General features: G+C 37.9%; 1 protein-coding gene across 1 annotated transcript in view; it reads right to left on the minus strand.

Moving 5' to 3' along the window:
* The window catches only part of Lamb4 (laminin subunit beta 4), a 100,712-nt gene extending 75,723 nt beyond the window's left edge, over positions 1-24,989 (minus strand). The window contains exons 1-4 of the mRNA XM_047562692.1: positions 24,944-24,989; positions 17,569-17,635; positions 5,696-5,853; positions 1,990-2,125 (exon numbers count right to left, since the gene is read on the minus strand). Coding sequence (XP_047418648.1) covers positions 1,990-2,125; positions 5,696-5,853; positions 17,569-17,602 — 328 coding nt within the window. The 5' untranslated portion in view covers positions 17,603-17,635; positions 24,944-24,989. The remainder of the gene's footprint in view (positions 1-1,989; positions 2,126-5,695; positions 5,854-17,568; positions 17,636-24,943) is intronic.
* Positions 24,990-26,573: the final 1,584 nt, after the last annotated feature.

Raw genomic sequence — 26,573 nt, forward strand, 5'->3', positions numbered from 1 at the left:
GAAGCTAGCAAGCTGGAGCATGATAAAAATCAACACGACCTTTTCTTCCAACAGTTGCTAACTCATTAGAGCTAGAATTCACTCATTTACCATAAAACACAGCTTGGAACATTCCCTTTGAAGTGTGGGATCTGTGGGGTCCTCTGTGACTGAGGAGATGACCAAAGTCCTAACCAGGGATTTGCAGAGTTAGCTGTGACCAATTTCTAGCATGGACATGGAGCATCCACCCCAACCTGGAACTGATGGAAGCCCAGAGCTCTTTAGAGCAGCACTGTCCAACCAAAGTAGAATATGAGTCACATTCAAAATTGCTCATGAGTAGAACATGAGTCATTTTAAATGTTCTAGTAGCTACTTTTAAAAAGAAAATGAGTTAAATTCATTTTAAATAACATATTTAAACCAATGTAGCCACACTATTATCATTTCAACCTATAACTGATATTTTAAAATTGTAATGCTTTATTAAACATTTTCTAAATGATGTTTTAGAAATCTGAGGTGTTTTTTCATTTAGAGCACATCTCAGCTTGAATTGACCATGTTTCAAGTGTTCAGCAGCCACCTGTGGCTAGGGGTCAGGAGATTGGACAGTGCAACTCTAGACAACAGTGGTGTGACTGTAGTGACCCGGGGTCCAGCTCAGACCCCTAGGCTGAATAGTGCAGGGAAGCATTTGCTGCTGAGAGTGCGGCCATATTCCAGGCTTCGGGTCAAAGGCTCCAGTGCTTTCTAGGAAGAGATTACTTTCCTCTCTCTCAAAGCGCTTGGTTGAGAACCCTCATTGTGTAATCGGCTGTGACAGAGTGACATTCTCTTTGTGAGGAGAAGTGGAAAAAATGCTGGGCATGTGGACCAGAAAGCTGTTAAATAAAAATGGCACCTTTCATCAATGAAGACAGGCCTGCAGTAAAAACTGCCTCCTATTCATTCAGGAGATTCCAACTCTAGACAATAACTAGGATCCAAATAAAATGGCATTTAGTAGACACCAGTTATGCGTTTGTCAAGCAGATGGCATAGAAAAACTGCCTCAGCTTAGGCTTACCCCAAATGATCTTCTTATATGATTATTATTATATTTCATATATTATATGGGAATAACTCTGATTAATTCCCGTGCTCTTCTCTCATGGTTTGGATCCTCTAAATCACATATGTTTAGAAGTCTGAAGAGAACAGAGCAATTAGAGCCCAAAGGGCAACCTAGAGATGTGGTGAACGGCATGATTTTGTTGCTAAGGGAAACCGAGAGGACTCTACTCCCATGTTGAAGAGGGGCCATCGTGAGGGAGGAAGCCTCCCCCTGGGGAGGTCCTGCATGCAAGGGATGGAGTTAGGGCATGGAGAGAAGGCCAGTGGTTGGGGGTGGGACAAGAGGAATCCCTCATCAGGTCCACACTTTCAGTGGGCCTCTCAGACCTACAGATGGTCACGGTCAGTGTGGGGCTCAATATCACCAATGAGCAGAGGAGGCCATCATTCCAGGAAGGAAAGAACTTCAAGTTAGTAATTATCTTTTCAATTATCTTTTCAATTCAAATTTTATATTAAAAGCTTTAGCTTGCAATGAGAAAATGTTCTTTTTCTCTCTCTTCATGTATTAAAGAAGGAAAAAGCACCTGGTGCTAATTCTCAAACTTCCCCTGGCATTATTCATTCAGTTTACATCAGTGTGTTTTATATTAGGTTTCATTTACCAACTGTTCATGAACTTTCTTATTTTTTATAAAGAACAAAAGGATACAGAGATAGTTTCCTCCTCCACGTGGGAAGAGTGAAATATTCTGAGTTACATGCTTTAAATACACTTTGATCTCTCTAAAGCAAAATATTCTTTCTTAAAAGGAAAATATATTTTGTGCTTGCATGAAGCTCACATTGTTGGTGGATCACATCTTGCTGTGGCATTGTTAAAACCAGGCAAAAGGAAGGGGCCTTATTAAAATATGAAAAATAAAAAATGGGAAAGGAATTTAATCATACCATTTTCGGATTGCCACCATTTCTTTCCTCTGTCTGGTTCAAAACTTGTGATTACATTCTCAATGGTGTGACTGTTGGGCTGGGTGTATGGGTCATAGGGAAATCGGGAGTCACACGCGAAGCATTTTTGTTCCCCCTGGAAAATACCATCATTAAAATTAAAAATAAAGAATTTTAACTACTCATTGTTGATCTGAATCTAAAAACAAGCTGTACTCACTATATTTATCTTTCAATTGGGCTAAAAATAAGAAACGGAGGAAATAACAAGACATTACTTTTTCCATCAATAGGTGCTTAAATACAGTGACAAATTAAATTCAAATATGGCCTAGAAATTATATAAGCTTATACATTTGGGGGTAAATTTATATTACTAATTTTCTCTCCTGTAAGAGGCAGATGTTCTGCAAGTTATTTTAAACTTAAGGAAACACTTAGGGTGTATTTTATGAATTTTCAAGAGAGGGTGTATTTTATCAATTTTCAACTCAAAATAACTTTTTGAATTATTTCCTTTAGCCAAAAAAGGAAATAATATTTGGAAAGAAATTAATGAAAGAGTGGGGTACTAGGTTATCTGCAACCGTCATTCCTTTTTCATCAGATTTTACAGTTTTGAGTAGGAAAACTTCCATGACAAACACCTTTATGTCACATTTTGGGACATAGGAAAAGGATTTCCATTAAATTCACAACAAAGAGGCCCATCCTCCTGTCTTGCAGACTAGAAGGTCTCATTAGTGAATTGGAACTAGTTTTGCTTAGGAAGGATTTTCAAAGGTGACAAGAGAAAAAGCCTAGCTTTTGAGCTTGCTTAATATTCTTAAATTATTTATTTATTTATTTTTTACAGACTGCATTTTGATTCATTGCATACAAATGGGGTACATCATTTCGTTTCTGCGGTTGTGCATGATGTAGACTCATACCATTCTTGTAATCACACATGTACATAGGGTAATGATGTCTGTCTTATTCCACCATTTTTCATACCCACCTCCCTCTCATTTCCTTCTACATAATCTAAAGTTCCTTCGTTCTTCTCTCAAGGTGTCCTCTTGCGGCTCTGCTTAAAACTCCTAAGGGGTTCTATAGCAATTTTAAAAGAACTGTCAGTGGCCTGTGCAGTTATTCCTGGCTCATACTTGAGGGACTCTCAGAAGGAGAATGTTTGCAAAACTTCCAGGAAGTAGGGACTGTTCATCACAATCTTCTGTGCCAGCAATTACCTATGACATTTTAAGTTCCCAGCGGGCAGGGCGCTGTGAATGCCGATTGTCTGACCAGGGCCACTGCTTTGACTTTCCTTGCCTGCCTGCCTTTACTCACCTGGCTCTAGCTGCACCTGCTTCTTGCTATTCCTCCAGCTTACCAAAAACCCTTCTCCCACCCAATGCTCTCCTCTTGTTCCTTCCCTTCTTTCAGGTCCCTGTGTAAATGTCAACCTCTCAAAGAGCCTTTTTCTTCAACTACCTTATTAAAATGCCACCACCTTCCCACACCATGGCTTTCTATCACTATCTACCTTTTCTCTAATTTATGTGTTTTTTAAATCCTTATACTAGTTGAGAATATGTTATGTATCTCCATCTAGAATTTAAGCTGAATGAAGGCAAGGACTTTGCTTACTGCTATATCCCTATTACCTGAATAGCTCATAGCACAAAGTAGATGCTCAATAAAATTTGTTGACTAGATACATGATGATTTTAATGATTACTTCAGCTGAAGTCTGTCAAAGTAAACCAGCCCTCCAAAAGATCCACATAGTCAGTGTGCTTTAGAATCACTGGATACCTTAAACTTATTGTTGAAGAAAATCAAGGTGTTCTTTGAAGATTAAGGCACAACAGATGGGTCTGGGGATGTGGCTCAGTAATAGAGTGCTTGCCTAGCATGCATGAAGCCCTGAGTTTGATCCCCAGCACCACAAACAAACCAGCAAACATGCAACAGATGCTAGATCAATTCTGCCTATGAGTAGGTTTGTTCCAGACCTGTCCTGGAAGATCAGCAGAAAACTTGTGACTCCACCAAAAAATGTCAAGTCTTCAAAGTATTTTAAATAATACTATGAAAATTATTAGGGAAAATGTTTAACTTCAGGTCTTACAGGCTTTTTCTGTAAACATTTTAGAAGCAATGACTTTCATTAGGTTGGTTACACAGGATTCTTAGCTGTGGCCATTAGATGTGGGCGTTCTAACTTGGGAAATGCAATGCATCAGCGTTGACTTGAAGCTTCTGAAGAAAAAGTTTTGCTTGGCAGCTGACTTAGCTCATGGGTGGAGGACGATCATTCTCTTCACTGCACAATTGTTGACAGACTGGTAGCTGTAGCCCCACCTGTGATACTTGTCAGCCTGAAATATTTTGAGTCACTGCCCCCTCCCCAGCTCTAAGCTTTCTGTCATTCTCCAAACAACAACAAAAAAAGAGTTTTCTTTGATTTTCTGATTTACGTTTATTTTTGGTGGTACAACTCTGAGATAGAGAATCACCAATCTCTAGTTATTGACAGGGTGTACTGGCTCATGACCACAGGGAGCAAATGCCAGAGGTTGAAGGACAAGCTGGGTGATGCTAGTGCTGGGAAGTTTCTAACCTTAGAGTTGAGAACCACTTTTGTCTGGAGCACATGGACTTAGTAAAGTCACTTGAAAGGCCACCTATCCCAGCTGGCCTAGGGTTGAGCAAAACTTCCACCGTGCAATTTCCTTGCAACATGTAGAGGATTTGCTTTCTTACATAAGTACTTCCCAAGCAGAACAGTGTTAAGCCCCCAAGTATTGTCTCCACTTATTTATAATCATCTTCTTTTACTCAAAACTAATTAGAATACAAAGCATTTCCCAGAGACCTAAACAAGTTGCCTTAAATAAACAATACATGGAAAAGCCTGATCCACTAACATTAGGCTTATGTCCAACTTCCTTCCTGCACATCCTCTCCTTTAAGGGTGAACGTGATTGTCTCAGGGTTCTCAGCAGGTATGATACTCAGATGACCTTGGATGCTTGTTCTGCTGCCAGGACACAGGGAGGAAGAACCCTGAAAAGCCACTGGCCTTCTTACAAAACTGGTCTTTAAGGGGAAAAGGCGCAAAAATATGCTCACTTTGGAACTTATGGTTTTGAAACAATGCAACTTCCAAGAGGTATCAAGAGGTTGATGTACCTCCATTTGAAATACTGCATGTCTATCTACCTAAGGCTGAGCAATGGGGACTTATGTTCAGAGCAATGGTTTTGAGGCCCTGAGGCATCTTTTATTTATTTATTTATTTTTTTTGTGGTGCTGGGGATCAAACTCAGGGCCTTGTGCTTGCAAGGCAAGCACTCTATCAGCTGAGCTATCTCCCCAGCCCTGTGAGGCATCTTTGATGTTCACTGCATGAGTCAATTATGTTTGCTCTATGGGAGTGATAAGTAGACCAGTAGATTTTATTGTAATTCCCTTCAGAGATTGAACCCAAAAGACTTTCCCATCTAATTCTGAATGTAATAGGAAATAGGATTAGGCAGACTTTCTGTACTTTCTGATTAGTTAAGATTTCCTAGACCTTTAATTATATTGCCTGGGCGACTTCAGGAAGGACTATTGTCTCATTCTTCAGTGTTGTCTGAGTGAGCCCAGGTGTACAGGAAAAACCTACATCATTGATTAAATAATGACCCAGCAAGTAAACAAAGGACCGACCCACCTCCAGGTAGCTGAGGATGCAGTATTTCTGGGCTCCATTCAGCCCGCAGGTAGAAGATGCCGTAAGCTGTGTGCTGCGGCCCAACAGGAGATTGCCAGGGGTAGGACGGCAGGCACCCCGGTCACATTCATCTTGAGCCTTCGAGCAACTGAGCCACCCTTGAACACAACAGAAACAGCTACACAGAAGGTGGCCCAAGAGGAGCAAAAGACTGAAGAAGCAACTGGTTAAGCTGGAAAGTTAACGGTTCATCTACTCTTAATACCAGTTCAGCGGATCTTCAAGGTTGTGGATGCTGTTGGTGCCCTCATCCTGATGGGAATCTCCTAGCATGGGAGAGGTCACCATCTGTCCCCATACCCCATCCGGGGCAGCCAATGACTGATGAATACAGGGTTCAAAAGGCTGACACCACTGCCTCAGGCTGGGATCCACTGCACGTTGGTTCATGCTCAGCATCTCCTCTTGGCACATGGCTGGCCTGTGTTTGTTGCCCTCAGTCTTGTAATTACTCCTGATGGCACTCCCTCAAGGAATCACGTCACACCAACTCTTGTGTCAGGCTCTGCTTTGAGGAAACCACCCGAGACAGTGTCTGTTGACTGGGAATTCTTACTTTTTAAAATTTAATTTAATTTTTTATTTTTACAGACTGCATTTTGATTCATTGTACACAAATGAGGTACAACTTTTTGTTTCTATGGTTGTACACGATGTAGATTCTTTGTGTGTCATTTTAGGCCAAATAGTGAAGACTAATGCATAGACACGAAGAAGAATTCAAACCCTGACTGTTAAATCTGTTGTTTCAATATGTACAAAATGAATTGGAGACTTTAAGGCATCCTTGGGAAATAACTTTCTCTTAAAATAAATAGATTCAGTTGAACCCCTTTTTAACCTGATTATTGGGTTCAGATACACCATGGAACAAATCATGCTTCTTTGGGATAAAGTGAGAGACAAAGTTCCAGTCTGTATGACAAACAACCCATTTTGATGCCTACTGTCCCACAGATGTACCATGAAGGGATCTGGTCACGAGTGAGATGAGATCATTGCAGGAGTAACACTATCTTAATTGCCACCTCAATTCTCTATTATTCACATGTAGCTTCTGAGAGAATATTCCTGAGTCACTATTTTAAAAATCCTCTTTGTTTCAATGTTAATGTATAGAGAAAGGGTTAATTGTGTTCAAAGTGCAGTGAAATCCTAGCTTACTAAACGACTGTTAAATAGAGTAGTAATAGTAGCAAATAATGTAAAACACAATAAGTCCTAGATATCAGGACTGAAGGATTGGAAGAGAACTTAAGTGACTTGGAAACCAGTTGCCATTGACTAGAAAACATTTTCAACCATAGGGTAGCCTTTTATTTTAAAAAATTTTTTTCTTACTTCCTCTCTCTCTCTCTCTCTCTCTCTCTCTCTTTTAAGAATTTGTTATAATGGTTTAAAAAAATGCAAACAATCAAAAAAACTAACCAAATAAACAAATCAATAACAACAACAAAAAAATCAATAACAACAACAAAAAGTCCCAGAAGCTCTAAGTAGAGAATCAGGACAGGTGGTTAAGTTATAAATTCAGGCAAATGTCTCTTACTGGAGACGGGAAGAAAACACCACTAAGAAATCCTTTTGATATCAAGATACCTAGAAGAATCTGAATCACAGTTCTTTGTATTTCCAAGGGAGTCAACTGACATTGAATTAGGAAAATATTACTTCTCTCGAGTCTGAAATAGAATGAAGGTTAGACTGAAAATAAAAAAGTTGGTAAATACTGAAGTATAGTTAGGTATATCTAATGATTATATTTGGATATTCCTATGCTTGTTTAACATTGTACAAAGAAGTATCAGGCCTTTAAATTTATTACTATTTGGTGAATGGTCCCAACTTTGCTTGCTGGATGGCATTAGGTGTAATAATTTTTGAGTCTCAGTTTATTTAAATTATAGATTTAGATTTAATAAAGACTTATGCTTCTAAAATGTGTTGAACTGAAATCTAGATCAGCAGGATTCTCCATCATGAAAGGGTGCTGAGGACAAAAAAGTTGAGAGATACTGCATCCTATAGTCCTCTCCAGGAGACTCATAATGGTTATCAACATATTAAATCCCTGTGAAATACTTCTGTGAGAAAAATAAAGCAAAACAAAAACAAATCTAATTCTTGAAAGTTGTTTAATCTAGCATTTCCCAAACTTATTTCATGGAAGGCATTTTTCCATTTTCTTAAATTAATTTTTAAATTTGTTTTAATTAGTTTTACATGAGTGGAATGCACTTGGAGACATCATACATAATGGAGTATAATTTCTCATTCTTCTGATTATACACAATGTAGAATCCCACCAGTCATATAGTTATATATGTCCATGGGCTCATAATGTCTGATTCATTCTACTATCCTTCCTACCCCTGTTCTCTCTCCCCTCCCTCACTCCCCTCTACCTAATCTAAAGTAACTCTCTTCTTTCCTAGCCCCCCCATTGTGAATTAGCATCTTCATATCCATTTTTTATTGGTTCATATTAGCTATATATAACTTTAGAATTCATTTTGCCATAATTATAAATACATGGAATATGATTTGCTAGAGTTCAGTCCCCAGTTCTACACTTATCCTCCTTACTCCCTCCTCCATTCCCTTTCCTCTGATCTTTCTACTATTTACTTACATTTTCTTAAAAAAATTGGTGTCTTGTCGATGTACATGATGGTGAAATTCACTGTGGTATATTCATATATGTACATAGGAAAGTTAGTTCAGATTAATTCCACTGTTTTCCTCTTATCCCATCCACCTCCCCCCCCCCAATTCCCTTCTTCTACTCCCTGAATTTTCTTTTATTTTGATGGAATTCCCCAACGTGTTTTCTTTTTCCTCTTTTCTTTTCCCCCTTATTTTAGACTAGCTTCTTCATATCAGAGAAAACATTCAACCTTTGACTTTCTGGGTCTGGCTTATTTCACTTAGCATAATAGTCTCTAGTTCCATCCATTTCCCAGGAAATGACAGTTTTACTCTTCTTCATGATTGAGGAATACTTGTGTGTGTATGCTTGTGTGTGTGTGTGTGTGTGTGTGTGTGTGTGTGTGTGTGTGATCTGTTAACAGACACTTTGGCTGATTCCATAGCTTAGCATGAATTACTTTGCTATGAACATTGATGTGGCTGCATCCCTATAGGATGCTGATTTTAGATCTTTTGAATATATACTGAGGATTGGGATAACTGGGTCACATGGTGGTTTCATTTCTAATATTTTGAGGAATCTCTATACTGCCTTCCACAGTGGTTGCACTAATTTGCAAATCTACCAACAATGTATAAGTGTACCTTTTTCTCCACATTCTTGCCAATATTTATAGATATTCATATTCTTGATAATTGCTATTCTGACTGGAGTGAGATGAACTCTCAATGTGGTCTTGATTTGCATTTTACTAATTGCTAGAGATGTTAAACATTTTTTCATATATTTGTTGGCCATTTGTATTTCTTCTTTTGAGAATTGCCTATTTAGTTCTTCTGCCCATTTATTAACTGGGTTATTTATTCTTTTGGTGTTAAATTTTTTGAGTTCTTTATATATTTTGGATATTAATGCTCTATCTGAAGAGCAAGTGACAAAGAGCTTCTCTCTATAGGTTCTCTCTTTATATGACCTTGTTCCCTTTGCTGTGCAGAAACTTTTTAATTGATGGCGTCCCACCTATTGATTTGTTTTATTTCTTGTACTTTTGGGGTCTTGATAAGGAGTTGTTCCTGTGCAGATATGCTGGAGTGTTAGGCCTACATTTTCTTTTAGTAGTTGCAGAGTTTTTGGTCTAATTCCTAAGACTTTGATCTACTTTGAGTTGAGTTTTTTGCAGGGCGAGAGATAGGAATCTAGTTTCATTCTTCTACATATGGATTTCCAGGTTTCCCAGCACCATTTGTTAAAAATATTATCTTTTCTCCAAGGAGTGTTTTTGGCACCTTTGTCTAGTAATGAATAACTGTATTTACATGGGTTTGTCTCTGTGTAGTCTATTCTTCTATTATCTTCATGTCTGTTTTGGTCCTAGTACCATGAAAGGCATTTTTTATCCAACTTAGACTAACATTTCATGCAACATTAGGAGAACACTTTGGGAAATGCTAAATTCCATCTTATTTAAGTGTCTTCTAGTCTAAAAATGCTTTAATTCTGTAATTGGGGGATTATCACATGTAACTTGGAGATTGACTTAAAGTTAAATTTCAGGAATTGATTTAAGATTTCACTCATATGTAATTAAAATTTCTCTGGAACTTTTTATAAATTGCTTATATTGCAACACACATGACTGTGTACACAAATATTAACATAATATTTGAAAGCCATTGACTTAGATAAAGAAAGAAAACAAAGGAAACTAGGAGAAAATGAATTGGCATTTGAATCACTCTAAGTTAACTGTTAAATTTCTACCATTGTACTAATGGGGTGAGGAAGTAGTCTGAATTATTTCTTGCCTGTAGAGTTTGCTCCATTATGTTACGTTTTTTACTCTTGTAATAATAACATTAATAGATTTTCTAATTGTTGGGAAGTTTGAATAAAATGAAGTGGAATCTTATTGGAGTTAAGGTCTAAAACTAGCATACATATAAAGTTGAATACATAGAATAAGTGCATTCATGTACTATTTGGTGAATTGCTATTTATAGAAATAGTTGTTTCCCTTTTTAAAAAGTATATTTGAAATGGTCCTGGAAAATCTCCTTATCCTTATGTAGAAGAATTAAACTAGATCCTTATCTCTCTCCCTGCACAAAAGTCAATTCAAAATGGACCAAAGACCTAGGAATTAGACCAGAAGCTGTGCAAAGCCTTGAAGAAAACATAAAAGTCAATACTCCAGCATATAGGCAATGACTTTCTCAACAAACCTCCTAAAATTCAGGAAATAATGCCAATAATTAATAAATGGGATGACATCAAATTAAAAAGCTTCCATACAGTAAAGAAAATAATTAGAATGTAAAGAGAGAAACTATCTTTGCTAGCTACTGTTCTGACAGAGAATTAATATCCAGAATATACAAAGAACTCAAAAAACTTATCACAAAAACAAAGAACCAATTAATAAATGGACAAACCAATGAAACACACTTTTCAAGGGAAGAAATACAAATGGCCAACAAAAGTATGAAAAGGTGTTCAATATCTTTAGCAATTAGGGAAATACAAATCAAAACTACACTGAGATTTTATCTCATTCCCATTAGAATGGCAGCCACCAAGAAAACAAACAATAATAAATGCTGGAGAGGATGTGGAGAAAAAGGAACAGTTTTACACTGTTAGTGGGACTGTAAATTAGTACAACCACTATGTAAATCAGTATGGAGGTTTCTCAAAGGACCAGGAATGGAACCACCTTATGGTCCAGTCATACCACTCCTTGGTGTTTATCCTAAAGAATTAAAGTCATCATACCATAGTGATACATGCATACCCATATTTGTAGCAGCACAATCCACAATAGCTGAACTATGGAACCAGCCTAGGTGTCTGTCAGTAGATGAGTAGATAAAGAAAACATGGAATATATGCACAATGGAGTTTGATTCAGCAATGAAGAAGTACAAAATTATGTCCTTTTCAGAAAAATGGATAGAACTTGGGACCATTATGTTAAGCAAAATAATCCAAGCTCAGAAAGTCAAGGGTGGTATATTTTCTCTCATATGCGGGAGCTAGAGAGGAAAAAGGGAAGGAAAGATGTGTGGGTGCATGTAGCAGGGTGTGGAGGTTCTCATGAAAATCAAAGGGAGATCTGTAGAGTAGAAGAAAGGGATGTTGGGGGGATGAGGAGGAAAAGATGAAATACTGGAAATGATGTTTGTCAAAATATATTGTTATATTGTGTACATTATAAATATGTAACAATGAATCTCACCATTGTGTATAGTTATAATGCACAAATAAAAATATGGAAAAAAGGAAGAAAGTATATTTGAATAGGACAGTACAGTATCATTTCTAATTCAGTTAGAGGGTTAGACCCCTGCTTGATTCTGGAGGCCAAAAACCCAGGCGCTAGTTTTTCTTGATTACAATTCAAATTATAGGCATGGTAATTTTGCAGAAATAAAATAGTCTCTGGATGGAAGGACTCAGAATCTAGAATAGCTCAAAAACATTTTAAAAAAGAATAAAGGGGAAGGAATCATTCTACTTGATATCAAGACTTGCTAGGTAACTACAATAAACATAAGAGTATGATATTAACAGAGGAAAAGACACATAGATAAATGACCAGTACAGAACCCAGAAACAGATTCACATAAATATGACCAACTATTTTTTGAGGTACAAAGGCAATTCAGTGAAGGAAAGGTAGTTTTTTCGATAAATGATATGGTAGCAATTAGATATACTTTGGCAAAAAGATAAAACTGCAAACACGACCTCATGCCTTACATAAATATTCACTCAAACAGGTCATCGACTTCAGTGTAAAACTCTAAAGTTATAAAACTCCTATAAAGCACCAGAGAAAATTCTTGGGACTTAGGGTTAGGCAACGAATTATAAAATTGATAACAAAAGCACATTCTACAAAAGAAAATTGAAAAGTTGGATCTTATTAAAACTAAAAATTTTGCTTTGATAATGGCCGTGGGAAGAGGTAAAAAGGTATAGACTAGGAGAATATAACTGCAAACCACATATTCAACAAAGTACTTGTGTCTAGAATATATAAAGAGCTCTCAGAATTCAACATTTAAAAGCTAGTCAGGGCAGGTGATACAGCTCAGCAGTAGAGCACTTGCCTAGCATGCACAGGGCTCTGAGTTCAATCCCCAGCACACAAAACAAAACAAAGTCAGTCCAAAGAGAAAAAGGCAAGCAACAGAAGCAGACATTTCAGTGAAGAAGATATATGGATGGCAAATAAGTTCATGAAAAGAGGTTAAACATTATTTCTTATTAGGGAAACATGAGTCAAAACCACAAAAGATATTATATACCTATCATAATGGTTAAGATAAAAAATAGTGACAATTAGATAGGATGTGGAAAAAGTGAATCCCTCATACATGGCTGCTGGGAATGTAAAATGTTACAAATACTCTGGGGAAAAATATGATAGCTTCTTACAAAGCTATGTTTACCATATAACCAGGCAATTGCACCCTTGAGCATCTATTTCAGAGAAATAATAATGTAGAATCACATGAAAACCTACATTTAAATATCTGTGGTATCTTTATTTGTAAATATTAAAAAACTGGAAACAACCTAGATATCCTTCAATGGGTGAAAGGTTAAACAAGTGTATCCAGACCATGGAATGGTACTTAGCAATAAATAACCAGTGACACATGCAACATCTTAGATGGATCTCAAAGGAATTATACTGATGGACAAAAGATTATTTACTGCATAGTTCCATTTGTATCACATTTTTGAATGACAAAATTAGAGATGGAGACTAGATCCGTGGTTGACAGAGGTTAGGAAGGTAGGAGAGAGACAGATGTAGCTAGAAAACAGTAGTACTAGGGATCTTTGAAACTTCTGTATTTGACCTGGAGGTGATGAAACTTCTATATTTTGACCATGGCAATCTATACATAAGATAAAACTGCACAGAATGAAACACACAGACATATAGGAATACATGTAAAACTGAGTAAGCTCAGCGAATTATATCAATGTCAATTTCTTGGTTGTGATATGGCACTATCATTAGGCAAGATATTGTTGAGTAAAATTGGATGGAAGATATACAGGATCTGTCTGCATTATTTCTTACAACTGCATTTGATTTCAAAAGATAAAGTACCCATACCCCCATGCAAAAGAAAAAAAATTCCTCATCAGCCTCTGGAGAGCAAACCAAGTAAATCACACACTCTACAATAATGCACACATGACCTATTTCAGCTGCTCTTATATACTTTATTTTGTGAGACATGAAAATTTATGCCAGAAGGAGGGGCCTATAATGAAAACTAATAACCACACTGTGAAATATGTTTTGCTTGCTTCTCCTCAGATTTCTCCATTGTAAAATATAAAGTAATAATTTCTTTTCATGGACTTATTTGACATTTAGTGGATTTCTTTCATCTTGACCTTCACAAATGTATGCTTTTGAAAAAATCTTGTATGGGCACATTCTCCACATAAACTATTCTACTATTCTGGTCATGTTGTGAGTATTATCACAACATACATGAAACATACACAGATCATGAATTCTACCCTGGAGGATATGATACCTGATGTCTCCATTACTTAATGGTAGTTGAAATAGGGACTTCCCTCTCCTCAACCTCCTTGTAAAGAATACTATTCTAAAAACTGGAAAACCATATGCAACAGAATGAAATTAAACCCCTATCTCTCACCCTACACAAAACTCAACTCAAAATGGATCAAGGACCTCAGAATCAGACCAGAGACCCTGCATCTTATAGAAGAAAAAGTAGGTCCAAATGTTCAACTTGTTGGCTTAGGATCAGACTTCCTTAACAGGACTCCCATAGCACAAGAAATAAAAGCAAGAATCAACAACTGGGATAGATTCAAACTAAAAAGCTTTCTCTCAGCAAAGGAAACTATCAGCAATGTGAAGAGAGAGCCTACAGAGTGGGAGAATATCTTTGCCAACCATACTTCAGATAGAGCGCTAATTTCCAGAATCTATAAAGAACTCAAAAAACTCTACACGAAGAATACAAATAATCCAATCAACAAATGGGCTAAGGAAATGAACAGACACTTCACAGAAGAAGATGTACAAGCAATCAACAGATATATGAAAAAAATGTTCAACATCCCTAGTAATAAGGGAAATGCAAATCAAAACTACCCTAAGATTTCATCTCACCCCAATTAGAATGGCGATTATCAAGAACACAAGCAACAATAGGTGTTGGCGAGGATGTGGTGAAAAAGGAACGCTCATACATTGCTGGTGGGGTTGCAAATTAGTGCGGCCACTCTGGAAAGCAGTATGGAGATTCCTCAGAAAGCTTGGAATGGAACCACCATTTGACCCAGCTATCCCACTCCTTGGCCTATACCCAAAGGACTTAAAATCAGCATACTACAGAGATACAGCCACATCAATGTTCATTGCTGCTCAATTCACCATAGCCAGATTGTGGAACCAACCTAGATGCCCTTCAGTTGATGAATGGATAAAGAAACTGTGGCATATATATACAATGGAGTATTACTCCACAATGAAGAATGATAAAATTATGGCATTTGTAGGCAAATGGATGAAACTGGAGAATATCATGCTAAGTGAGATAAGTCAATCTCAAAAAACTAAAGGACGAATGATCTCGCTGATAAGCGGATGAGGACATATAATGGGGGGTAGGAGGGGTTAGCATTAGGGTTAGGGTTAGGTTTAGGGTTAGGGATAAGGACTGTGGTAAGAATGAAGGAAAGAAGGACTGTATAGAGGGAAAAGAGGGGTGGGAGGGGTGGGAGGGGTGGGGGGAAGGGAAAAAAATAATGAATCAAACATCATTGCCCTATGTAAACGTATGATTACACAAATGGTATGCCTTGACTCCATGTACAAATAGAGAAACAACATGTATCCCATTTGTATACAATAAAAATAATAAAAAAAAGAATGCTATTCTAAATCAAAGGCACGATGTTTTCTTCTCTTTGAGGTAATTATGTAAAATCAGCTCCATCATACACTCTTTTGGTGGTATAATATATTATCCCAGATTGATTAATGTGAATTTTTCCTTTTATTCATCCAACAACCCAAATCCACATCTCCTCTTATTTCCTGGAATTGGGATTTAGCATAAAAACTATTTAGAAGTTTGTACTCTAATAGCGATTTTTAAAAACAAGTTCAGGTATAAATTTCTTCTGATGCTACATGTGGATTAAGTAAGATTTCCCTTCCAGGGATTTGTTCTTTTAGACAAGTTGCATCCTGAATTATTTTATTGGCATTGTTGCTTTAAAGCTTTAACATGCTTTAATAACCTGACTTGGCCAAACTTGTTTTGATTAGATGTGTACTTTTCAGAAAAAAAATTCCAGGACTTGGGGAAATTGAACTATGATTCTCATAATAGTATACATGCAATTCTGAACTTTTAGTCTAAAACACTTGATAAAAAAAAGGCTAGAAACACAGCAATTAAGACTTCATGCTGAAGATTCAGTGATATCCTTCCTGAGCTCAAATTTTCAACTGTCAAAGTATCACAGAGCAATAGGTTGGAGTTGCTTAAGAGAACAAAGACATTTATGTTTTTAGAAATTCATTTCATTCTGCAAAAAATGACATTAAACATGAATAAAGGATATTATTAAAAATGAATTTAGGTGATCTGCTTGTTTAAAGAAAATGTGCATCTATTTTCTGTAAAGGATCATTTTGTAGAAATAACTCTCATTGTATGATTTATCCAGTTAACAATTTTGCAAATTGTTACAATGTTCTTAATCATGCGAGATGTTTTCACATATTTTAGAGTTCATTGCAGAGTTTTAGAGGATGCAAGCACATACATTTAGATATCCACACACATTTAGTTATTATGGGTGATAAGGGATGTGTGTTAGATAAGGTTTGCACTTTGCATCCAATTCCCAACATCTCAAGGCCAATTCAATTTGTATGATTCCTCTCTTCCTCAGTCAGAATGAAATACAGTGTTTAAATAGGGTCCAGGACTTACATAAATGCTTTTAGTCAAACTCTCAACCAGAAAATATTCACGCTGATGATGTGCGTGCAAACTGGTTGAGAGTTTGGTCTTAGGCAACCCTAGAGATTTTGTTTTGAGTAGGGCAAGCTTAGGTTTAGGAATCCAGAATCCATTTTGGTAAGGCCTTTTCTGCCAAAGCTAATTTAGTTTTGAAGATATTCCCCCCACTCCCTAGAAAGAGGAGGGGTCCCTCATTTACCTTGGAGTGATTAAGGGATCCTACACAGAGGCCTGGGGAAGATAAGAGTGATCTTCAGTAGTCTAGTCTGATTCTTAATACTAGTTTAGTTCCAAAGAGGATGTCTTCCGAGGCAGGTGTAGAAGACACAGTCAGCTGAGGCGAGCTCTAAGCCTCACAGTCCTGGACTGTGGATATCAACCAAGGACCCCGGGTGGTGCTGGAGTCCCTGCTTCCACTGGCCTGTGTCTCCCCTCTCCAAGGCAGGGAATTCTCAGCAGGGGAAGTAAATGCTCATCATCTGCAACTGATCCTCCAGCACCAGGAAATCTAGCTGAGAAATCACCTCAGGATTTGATTCTGAAAGTTGACTGTCTTGAAATTTTTTAAAGAGAAGATTCTAAGCAACTTTGGTTACTCAGTAACCAAAGGCAGAGTTGTTACAGATATAGAAAAGTCAGGGAAGAAGGGAGTAATTAATTGGAAATATGTATGGAAATATGTAATTTTGGAAATACGTATTTTATCTATGATTAATGCAAATTATTCTGTTTATTAAAGACAGCAAAAGCATGGAGAATTTGGCCTTTTTAGTATAGACGTGCTGCTCATTTAGAAGAGGGAATTTTGCCTGTGAGTTCTTCACAAGACCTCATCACTGGAAGAGTACTAAGTTCAAAACAGAACTATTCAACATTCTTTAGTATCTTACTTACTTACCTGATGGGATAGCTTTCTGTTAAGGAGCAACAGAAACAGCTATATGTGGATACTAAACATGTATGGGTGGAAGTTTTCAGTTGTTTGAACCAACTGTACAACAGAATTGCCATGCAAAAATAGCAGTATGGAAAAAGTTAGCAAATATTTAAAAACAATTTTAAATATTTTAGGACAATTCAATACAAGCAGAAAATGGATTTTGACAACTACTACTCACCAAGGTGCAAAAACAGGGTCAGTCGAATTTGCATTCTTTTGCCAAGAAACGATTGGATTCAATTATGCTAGGTTAAAAAATGGTTAAAGTCAGTCACTGATAGAATCAATCATTGCTGTCATCACATATTATTTAAAAGTCCTCAAATTTGTCTATTGGTTCTTACCATTTAGAGACACAAAATATCTACCACATCCAGTTCCCTAAAAAAATAGGAGTATTTAAAATTTATAATGGACATTCATTTGCCATTAATTTATTTTGGGGGAGGGTACTGGAGATTGAACTCAGTGTCAGCTAACCACTGAGCTACATCCCCAGCCCTTTTTAATTTTTATTTAGAGATAGGTTTCACTAAGTTTCTTAGAACCTCACTAAGTTGCTGAGGGAGGCTCGAATTTGTGATCCTCCTGAGTCAGCCTCCAGAATTGCTAGAATCACAGGCGTATGCCAGCATGCCCAGCTGCTTAAACTATTAATGTTTATCATTAATTAATTAATTAATTAATGTTTACCATTTTTGGAAACTACAGAATTCAATAGTTTATGAACAATAATATGAAATATTTAATTTTAGCCTATTTTTCTCATTCATATTTAGAATTTTTCTAAAAATTACACAATTTTACATACTTATTATAGTAGGAGAACAGGCAAAAATGAAGAAAATATTACATATAGTACCAACAACTAGAGAAAAACAGTTGATATCCTGTTCTTCTACATTTTGTCCCAGCATATAAATAATTTTCAAAAAAATGGTATCAGAGTGGCCACTTGCTTCATTCCATATATCCTGGACATCTTTCCGTACCAACAACTGCATTTTAAAATCAGTGGTTTTTAGTTTAGTGTAGAGCATCGGGATGACCTGGGAGCACCTACAGAGCAAACCAGCACCTCTTCTTTGTAGTTCCCTGTATCCCTCGGGAGAGATCCCTCTCCACCCCACAACGCTGTTGTGGGAGCCCTGATTCAGATGGGTGTGAAGACACCTCAGAAGATTGCCAAGAAAGAAGGTAAAACTGTTCTCCTACCCTAGAATTTTAATTATTGCATAATTAAAATAGCTCTCTGAATGCAGGAATCAGAAGTTATTTAGTGATTCTCCCATTGGTTGATGTATACTTTGTTTCTAATATTTTCCTATTATAAATATTTCTGCTAAACTTTTATTTCACATCTGTATCCCCTGAGATGGAGTGGAAATAATGGGCCAATATGAGCGTCTGTTTTAAATAGACATACTTGTGTATATATAGAGTGTATATATATATATAAATGAAGACATATATACACAGATATATAAGTATGCAAACTACACATATGTGTGCATGTATATTCAGTGTGTACACACGTGTATGCATGTGTGTATGAAGATTTTGATGTGGCTGTCAAACTGCCATATAGGAAGTTCGTTCCAATTTATACTCTACAGCCTATGGGAATAACTGTTGGCTTAAACCATTGTCAATACTGAATATTATGAATTTTAGATCTGTCAGCTTAAAAAGCAAAAAAGTTATACTTCATCATTATTATTTTAATTTTTTATTTGAATAGCAGTGAGTGAAAAAACATTTTCATGCATTTATAGATGAGACTCTGACACTCTGTCCTTCGAGGTGTTTCTTAATGAAGTCTACATTTGTCCTCAGCAGTCCCACATTCTTTTTTAAATTTATTCTTTTTAGTTATACATGGCAGTAAAATGTATTTTGACATATTATACATATATGGAGCATAACTTCCCATTTTTATGGTTTTTGTGATGTGGAGCTACAATGGCCGTATGTTCATATATGAACATAGGAAAGTCATGTCCGACTCATTCTACTATCTGTCCCACACTCTTAATTCCACACATCCACATTCTCTGGGCTCCTGCTGGACACCATCTCCTGCTTTCTGAACCCTCTTCTGGTGTTGTTTCCATTGCCTTGAAGGCACCTTCCTAAACTCAAATGCCAGTCTCCAAGGAAGTCTTTTTTGGGTGTTTTGAAATGCCTGATTTTAGGCGTTTTTCCTATTCTGTGGTCCAAGCCTTACACAGCCTGGGGATCGTTTCTGAAGTCCAATGCCATAAGAAAACGACTCACTGACACAGTCCTGCACCATCTCCCTCTCCAAATGAGCTCTCTGTTAGAAAAGGCTGCAGAGCAAAACTGATGGCTTTATTCAAAACGCTATGACCCGTAGGAGAATCCAGGGCCCTAGCGAGGCAGGACCACCACCCCAGATTAAAAGCCTAGGCTAAAGCTTGGTTTTTGTTGCTTTTGGGCTACTTAACAGCAAGGCCCACTCATGCTTCAATGCCCATACGTTCTGTTGTTGCCCAGGTTTCCTTGACTACCCTAACATCAGTCAACCCCAAAGAGCTGTTTTGAACCCAAGCAATTCTTTTGTTCTACGGAACAAGTACAGAACAAATGCAGGTTAACAAACACGATAAACTATCCCATTATAGGATTAAGAAATTAAAATTGTACACTTTCAATTGAGTCAGAGAAAGAGAACAATTGAGGGGGACTCTCCAGTAAAAGGTTAGTTCCCCATCAAAATTGTATAGCAGGGAGAGGTGGTGCACATTTATAATCCCAGTGACTCTGGAGACTGAGGAAGGAGGGTTGCAAATTCAAGGCCAGCGTCAGCAACTTAAACTGTAAGCATCTTAGTGAGACCCTGTCTCAAAAACAATAAGGGCTGGGAATGTGGCTCAGCAGTTAAGCCCCTGGGTTCAATCCCCAGTACCAAAACAACAACAACAACAACAACAAAACAGCATAAAAACCCTCTTTGGGACGCCTCCCATACTGTAGGAACTTTCCTTGCTTGCTTTTAATAAATCTGCTACTGAATTCTCACCTCTGTCCCCTGAATACTTCATTCTTTGGGTGCATGAGACAAGAACCCTCTGGCACTCACACAACCCTGTATTATGTTAGGATGGCTGTCTGGGCATTTGTTCTAGGTGGTTCCCTCTTGTTGCCTTTTCCTCAGAGCCAGGCCATGTAGCTGCTGGTTGGTCACCCAGCTGTACTGTTGAGAACATGAAACCCCTCATCCCCATGCTTCCCTGAATCTGGAATTCCTGCTGCATGTTCCGTTCTGTCCAGAAGTGCAGAAAGATTGCCAACGTGATTATATATATATTTTTTTTATAAAAATGGGCAATATGAGCAAATTTTGGAAACACATTTTTTCATAAAAGAGACTGAATTCAGTGACATGATCTGTGATTGAGGGCTCGAAGTGATCCAGGCTCTGGGTTGCTGAGGGCTGAGTGTTGCATAGGCCACATCATGACATTTCTCTTTCCTGTCGCAGAGCAGGTTCCAGATGGCCAGACTGTTGACAACTACATACCATGGGCTAAACTCTCCCTTCCTTGGAAGGTGGGAGGATGAAGATTGCGGGATTCCCAGAACTTAGAAAGGAGGTGGAATTGTAATGCCATTCCAGGAGTAAAAGAACAAGGGAAGGTCTTTTGTAGAGCATTTTAGTATCACTATTTGTGTGATGCAAATGAACTTCTGAGAATTTTTTTTGTCTGTCTTAGTGTTATCTTCAAGCAATAATAAAGATTGTGGTATAAAGAAGTGAACTTCCCAACATCAGTCAGCCAGGTTCAAAGATGACCTGCCCTGCAAAGAGGAGCAGCAGCAGGCAGATTATCCCAAAGGAGACCAGAATGGATACCATGCCCTTATTCATAATTGGCTGAGGACCATCACCAGCTCCTCAGAGAGGATGAGTGATGGAATCACAGAGTTCATTGATAATTCCTGGGTTCATGGGACTACAGGTCCCTAACACCACAGGCTGAAGGCCACCTTCAAATTACTCAGGAAGTTTATTTTTTTTAATGACTTTCTTTTAAAAATATTCACCTATTTTTAATTCTGGTAAAAACACACACAAGATTTACCATCTTAACCATTTTTAAGTATACAGTTCAATAGTGTTAAGCTCATTTATGTTGTGCAAGCAATCTTTTGAACTCTTTTCATCTTGCAAAACTGCAACTCCTCGTGATCCACTGAACAAGTTCTCATGGTTCCCCCCTACTGGCAATTACCATTCCACTTTCTGTGGGACCTTCACTGCTCATGTGATAGCCTCGTATGAGTACAGTCCTTCTCTGACTGGCTTATTTCACGTAGCAGGATGCCCTCAAGGTTCATCCATCTTGTAACATGTTTCAGAATTTCCTTCCTTTTTAAGTCTGAATAATATTCCAATGTATGTACCCAGGAGGGCTTTTTTTTTTGTTTTTTTTTGGTACCAGGGATTGAACTCAGGGACACTTGAACACTGAGCCACGTCCCAGCCCTATTTTGTATTTTATTTAGAGACAGGATCTCGCTGAGTTGCTTAGCACCTCCCTTTTGCTGAGGCTGGTTTGAAACTCCTTCTGCCTCACCTCCAGCCCCTGGGATTATAGGCGTGTGCCACCATGCCCAGCTTCCCCAGGAAGGTTTTAAGCCACCAATGTCCAGGCCCATCCCAAACTAATGAAATCAGAATCTCTGGGGATGGTACCCAGAGATTAAAGTGTTTAAAGTGCTCCCCAGTGTATTCTCATTTGTAGCCCAGGTTGGCGAGAGCCATCTGATGGCTCACAAACACCTAAAACTCATTAATTTGCCCAATGTGCTGTCTTCCTCCTGGATTCCACTGCAAAATAAGGGCATAACCCCTAGTTTCTAAGCTCTGTTATACATTAGGACCATCTGGGGAGCTTATAAAACTCCCACTACCTGGGGTCACATTCTATACTAAGTAAATCAGAATACCTGGGGGTAAGGTTCAGGCGTCAGTATTTTTTAAAAACATCCCAGATGATTCCAATGGGTAGCAAAGTTTGAGGTTTGCTGCACCACCACTAACTAACTTGCTTAGACCAAAATCTTGAGAGTCATCCTTGATTCCTCTGTCTCTAATCCTTAAATCAAATTCTCATCAGACTCCTGTGATCTTATCTGATCACAGGACTGAATAAGGCAACAGAGTCATCTGGGTTTGCTGGGACTTTCCTGGTTTTAGCACTGAAAGTCCCTCAATTCCAGGAATATTCATCAGTCCAGGCAAACCCAGTGGCTGGTGACCCTATTGGGCCAGGAACACCACCACGGCCTAGGAAATGCAAGCAAAGGATCGGGTCCCAGTCCAGGATCCCCTGATTCACAAACTCTGGGGATGGGGCCCAGCTTTCTGGGCTTTCACAGATCTCCTGGTGAGTCTGATGAATACTTCAATTTGAAACCACTTCCCTGAGGACCTCCAAGTCCACACTGCAATGATCAGAGATGCTGTTGCTCCTAGGGTTAGCAGCTAACACCTAATGAGAATTCTCTCTGCAGCAGGGGCATTCTTGTTGTTTTGGTTTTGGTTTTGGTCCTGAGGACTGAACCCAGGGGTGTTCTACTACTGAGCTACACCCCTGTCCTTTATTTTTTATTTTGAGATAGGTTCTAAATAAGTTGCCCAGGCTGACCTTGAACTTGACCTCTTCCTACCCCAGCCTCCCAAGTCTCTGGGATTACAGGCGTACATCTCTGTGCCCAGCTTGCAGGGGCTTCAGTCCATCATAGATACTGCAGGTCCAACCTCTGGTGTTGGGGTGTGTGGTGTGCAGAGTCTGGCTGGCAATGTCTGCAGACATATTTGGATGTATAGGAAAGGTGGATGCTCCTGCCATGTAGTAGCTAGAGGCCAGAGATTCTGCTAAGTAAACACCCCACAACGTACAGGACAGTTCTTGTCCCCACAGTAAAAAATCATCCAACACAAAATGTCGAGAGTACTGAGCTTGAGAAACACTGCAAGTGGCTTCACTGTCCCCAATCATGACATTTATCATCCCATCCTTCATTTCCAAAAATTGGTCACCTCTAGTATTTCTGCCAGTTTTCTATTTTCCATTTTAGGTGAGTTAAGCCCCTAACTAAATAAATTTTATAGTAAGTTTGATAATTTCCAGTTCTTTATCTGAAATCACCCACCCAGTCTTTATGAAACCCACAGCCGCACGTGTAGCCCAATTTCAGAAGTTGTGGTGTCTGTCAACCATATCTTCCTTCATCAAATAGACATTTAATTGGTGCTGCTTTTCTGGTTGGTTTACCTGAGCTGACATTTGTGAAGCCTCATAGGGGTTACCTGACTTTTTTTTTTTCTTGCTCAATTTGTTGGTGAGTTTGAATAATATATGCAAAAGTGATTGGCATTAATAAATAATGTTATGCCTTTGGATGAAAAAAATGTGTAAATGTATTACCAAAGGCACTGAATGCATTTGGGTAATCATTTAATGAATGCTGCTAGGTGATGTGGATCTGAAAACCTATTAAGTACTGCAAAAAACAGCAAAATATATTAAGCTGACAATAATTAACTTCCTGTCATTGCTAATTAACTTAACTTACTTTCCACTAACTTTGCCTTAACAGTTCTTTCTTGAAGACTGCATCCTGTCCAACACCTTACTGAAGAGTTTCCTATGCTTTTTGGAGACAGTTTGGATGAAGCGGATAAAGACAGGTAATACCCCACTGCAGAGCCCTAAGTTTACAGGTGAAAGTAGTATTCGAAAAAGGCTTCTCCATGGGAAAAGCACACCCCACCCCTGCTTCTACCACTCCTCAGTTCTTCTGCAAATGATACCGTAATATATAACATAGGGCCTGATTATAATAAATACATTAGCCTTAAAACATTTTCTAGCACAAATAAGCTAGAGTTCTCATAGAAATCTTCTGTTTAACTTTTTCCATTATTTGTGTGACATTTTTTTCATATTACTTGTGGAATCATTAGCTGTTTCAACATTTTCCCTCTAAATTCCATCACAGGAAGGAATGCAGAATGAAGAGCTATGAAATTTACCTTTGTTTCAATCATAGCAGATGCTAAAGTTTTCCTTAAAGTTTAATATTTAGTCATATCCAGAGTATTAACAAAATATCAAGAAAGCATGGAAAGTTCTAAAGAATTTATACCTTTTCTAAATTTCACAAGGTGTTATCTCCATATTGACAATAATATTCACCAAATACACAACAAAAAATTGTGCATTTCAACACCACGGACATCACTTAGAGCTTCCCTCAAGGTATAAAAAGACTCCATCATTGGCGACTCTTCCCTATACACTAAGTATCAGTTTTCCCATGGACGCTGTTTTATACTGCAGTAACCTTGTGTGTCATCTGATTATTCTGTAAATGTAAAAATTATAATTGATGCTCTGCTATATTATATTATAGTTTTTACTCAATGCTGATTGCCCATATAACTAAAAATTCAGAACTTACTGATACCCTTACTTAATCCATAAAATGCCAACTTGCCAGGGAAACCAGGCAAGACTTACCAGGATTTGAATCTCTGTTGAGAGGTTTGCAGGCAGCAAACAGGGCATGTAAAGACACACCTGAAAGCGAGAGTCAATTTAAGTAGAAAATGTTCTCCCCGAGGCACCTAAGGGTAGGGAAGAACATGATAGGTATTCCAAAACCTGCCAAAAAAGGTGATTCGTGAAGTTACTCGCCTTGGGTTTTGACTGCACACCCTGTATGCAGAGGGCAATAGAACTGAATTTTTATGGCAAGTGTTCTTGTTTTCTCTAAAACCATTTTTAATGCCAGGGATAATGCAGAGATATTTTATTCTATTTTTTTTTTTCCGGGCTCATGTTTCAGTGGTAATTTTTAAACAACTTGGTACTTTCCAACTATGAATGTGCTGAATTAGAGGGACTTGTTTCTGAGTTATGGGAGACCTCACCCTCACTCCTGCCCCAATCCACTTCCAGTAGGGCCAGGTGAGGTACTCCTGTCTGGGTTCTCAAGTCTTGGTCCAATTCTAACTGACTCAGGATCACCTTAAAAGTCGCACACATTTTGTTTATCTTGTGATTCTGAAAACACAACCATTGTTGGAATTGCAGGTCTAAGTGGTTTGGAAACCCAAGGAGTTTGGAATTCCATTCTCCTATAAACAAGGTTTATGGTATAAGAGTGAAGTTAAGGCAGAGTCTTAAATTGTCCTAACCTGCCTGGATGCTAAAGTATTCTTTTAAAACCTGTGCAGTTTCAGTGGGTCATTTTATTGGTAGGTTGAAAAAGATGTATTTGGGATTCCTAGAAATTCATGGAGAACACCTCTTGGAAGAATAACGATTATGAACTGAGCCAAAATGAGATATTCATTTTTACACAATATTTACACATCAGGGAATACATTGGACAAGCTTTCCCCAAACGCTTATGTTTTACATTTTGAAGAGTTTTCAGAGGTGTTGTCAGTGCTTTTCCCCTGATAATTTGTGCTGTTTTATTTATTGCTAAATTTTAAATTGATACCAATGTTATTGCATTCCCCGCAGGTCAAGCCAATCTGCTCACATCTGACATCCAAGAAAGTAAATCCTGAGTCATGACTTTTCCATTTCAAGATTAAGTACAGGGAAAGCTTGCAGTCAGTATTTGCCAAACTACGGTGTTTCAGTTTTTTTAGACAAACTAAAAATTCCACAAAGCACCAGGCATTAGGAGGTCAAAGGTCAATATTTCATTTTTAGGTAGAAATTTCAGCAAGAGTTTGAGTGAAATTGAGGAACTTTGCAGTTTGTTTGATTGATGGGTTTGATCTATTGAGTAGTCCAATACAATGATTTTTCCTTTGGACTTTTATTGTGCAAAGCATAAAAATGTAGGCACTGAATATTTATGTTTTAATCTTATTTCAAACATTGCAGTTCCACAAACTGTTTTTATTCGTTCTGAAATATATAAGTTTAAGTCTTACTGCATTCTTGAGTGACTTTATCATATCTTGAGGTTTTTCCCTCCTATAAGTCTATCTCCAATTTTGTAATGAAAATCGAGTGACAATGGGATTTAAATTTCAGAAGTTGCATTCAAATAATCACGAATAGGTCCTGCAGGCTATTTTCCTGTAAACCGATGCCATGTCTTGGGATATCTACCTCCATTTCAGAA

Source organism: Sciurus carolinensis, chromosome 8 (assembly GCF_902686445.1).
Source record: "Sciurus carolinensis chromosome 8, mSciCar1.2, whole genome shotgun sequence".
In the NCBI taxonomy this organism is placed as follows: domain Eukaryota; kingdom Metazoa; phylum Chordata; class Mammalia; order Rodentia; family Sciuridae; genus Sciurus; species Sciurus carolinensis.